Here is a 568-nt window from a genome sequence, read left to right as displayed (position 1 = left end):
CATTTGTCATTTAAATTATTATTTACTTCCAGCGTATTTTCCATATAAAATAATTAAATAATATCGACGTGTAAATAAACGCGAAAGAAGAAAAGAAAAATACATGTTTATTAAGAAATAATTTATATATATACTTACTAGAAAAGGGAATTTCATTCGGCATTTCCAGTAAGGCAATGTCGTTATGAACCTGACCCTGTGTGTAGTTCGGATGTACAAATGCTCGGGTTGTAATCATTGATACAACGTTTTGATCGGTATAATAGTCTACAATAGTTTTGTTGATGTTGCCGAATGTTACACGAAATATTGAAGGTACAGACATTGGCAGTAAATATTTTTTTATGCAATGACCGGCTGTAAGAACCCATCTTTTATTTATGATCGTACCACTGCATGGAGATTGCTCTCCAAAATGTGGAGTTACTACTGCCATGAATGGAAACTGTCCGAATCTCGCGTAATTTCCGCCTGCTATTCTAGTTGAGTTCATTTTTGGTCATTTAGAAAAAATGTAACGAAAATAACAAAATCATCGTCTTCATAAAAGCTTTAGTAAAAGTATTGT

General features: G+C 32.6%; 1 protein-coding gene across 1 annotated transcript; it reads right to left on the bottom strand.

Moving 5' to 3' along the window:
* Positions 1 to 138: 138 nt before the first annotated feature.
* On the bottom strand, positions 139 to 507 carry LOC105461463 (serine protease 33-like; the record flags this gene model as incomplete). Its single annotated transcript, XM_011707958.1, has 1 exon — positions 139 to 507. A coding segment is annotated over exon 1 (355 nt), but the record flags the coding sequence as incomplete, so codon positions are not given.
* Positions 508 to 568: the final 61 nt, after the last annotated feature.

This window comes from Wasmannia auropunctata, unplaced genomic scaffold (assembly GCF_000956235.1).
Source record: "Wasmannia auropunctata unplaced genomic scaffold, wasmannia.A_1.0 LD287288.1, whole genome shotgun sequence".
Lineage (NCBI taxonomy): Eukaryota > Metazoa > Arthropoda > Insecta > Hymenoptera > Formicidae > Wasmannia > Wasmannia auropunctata.
The sequence above is the reverse complement of the archived record's forward strand: the minus strand, read 5'-3'. Positions and strand labels throughout refer to the sequence as shown.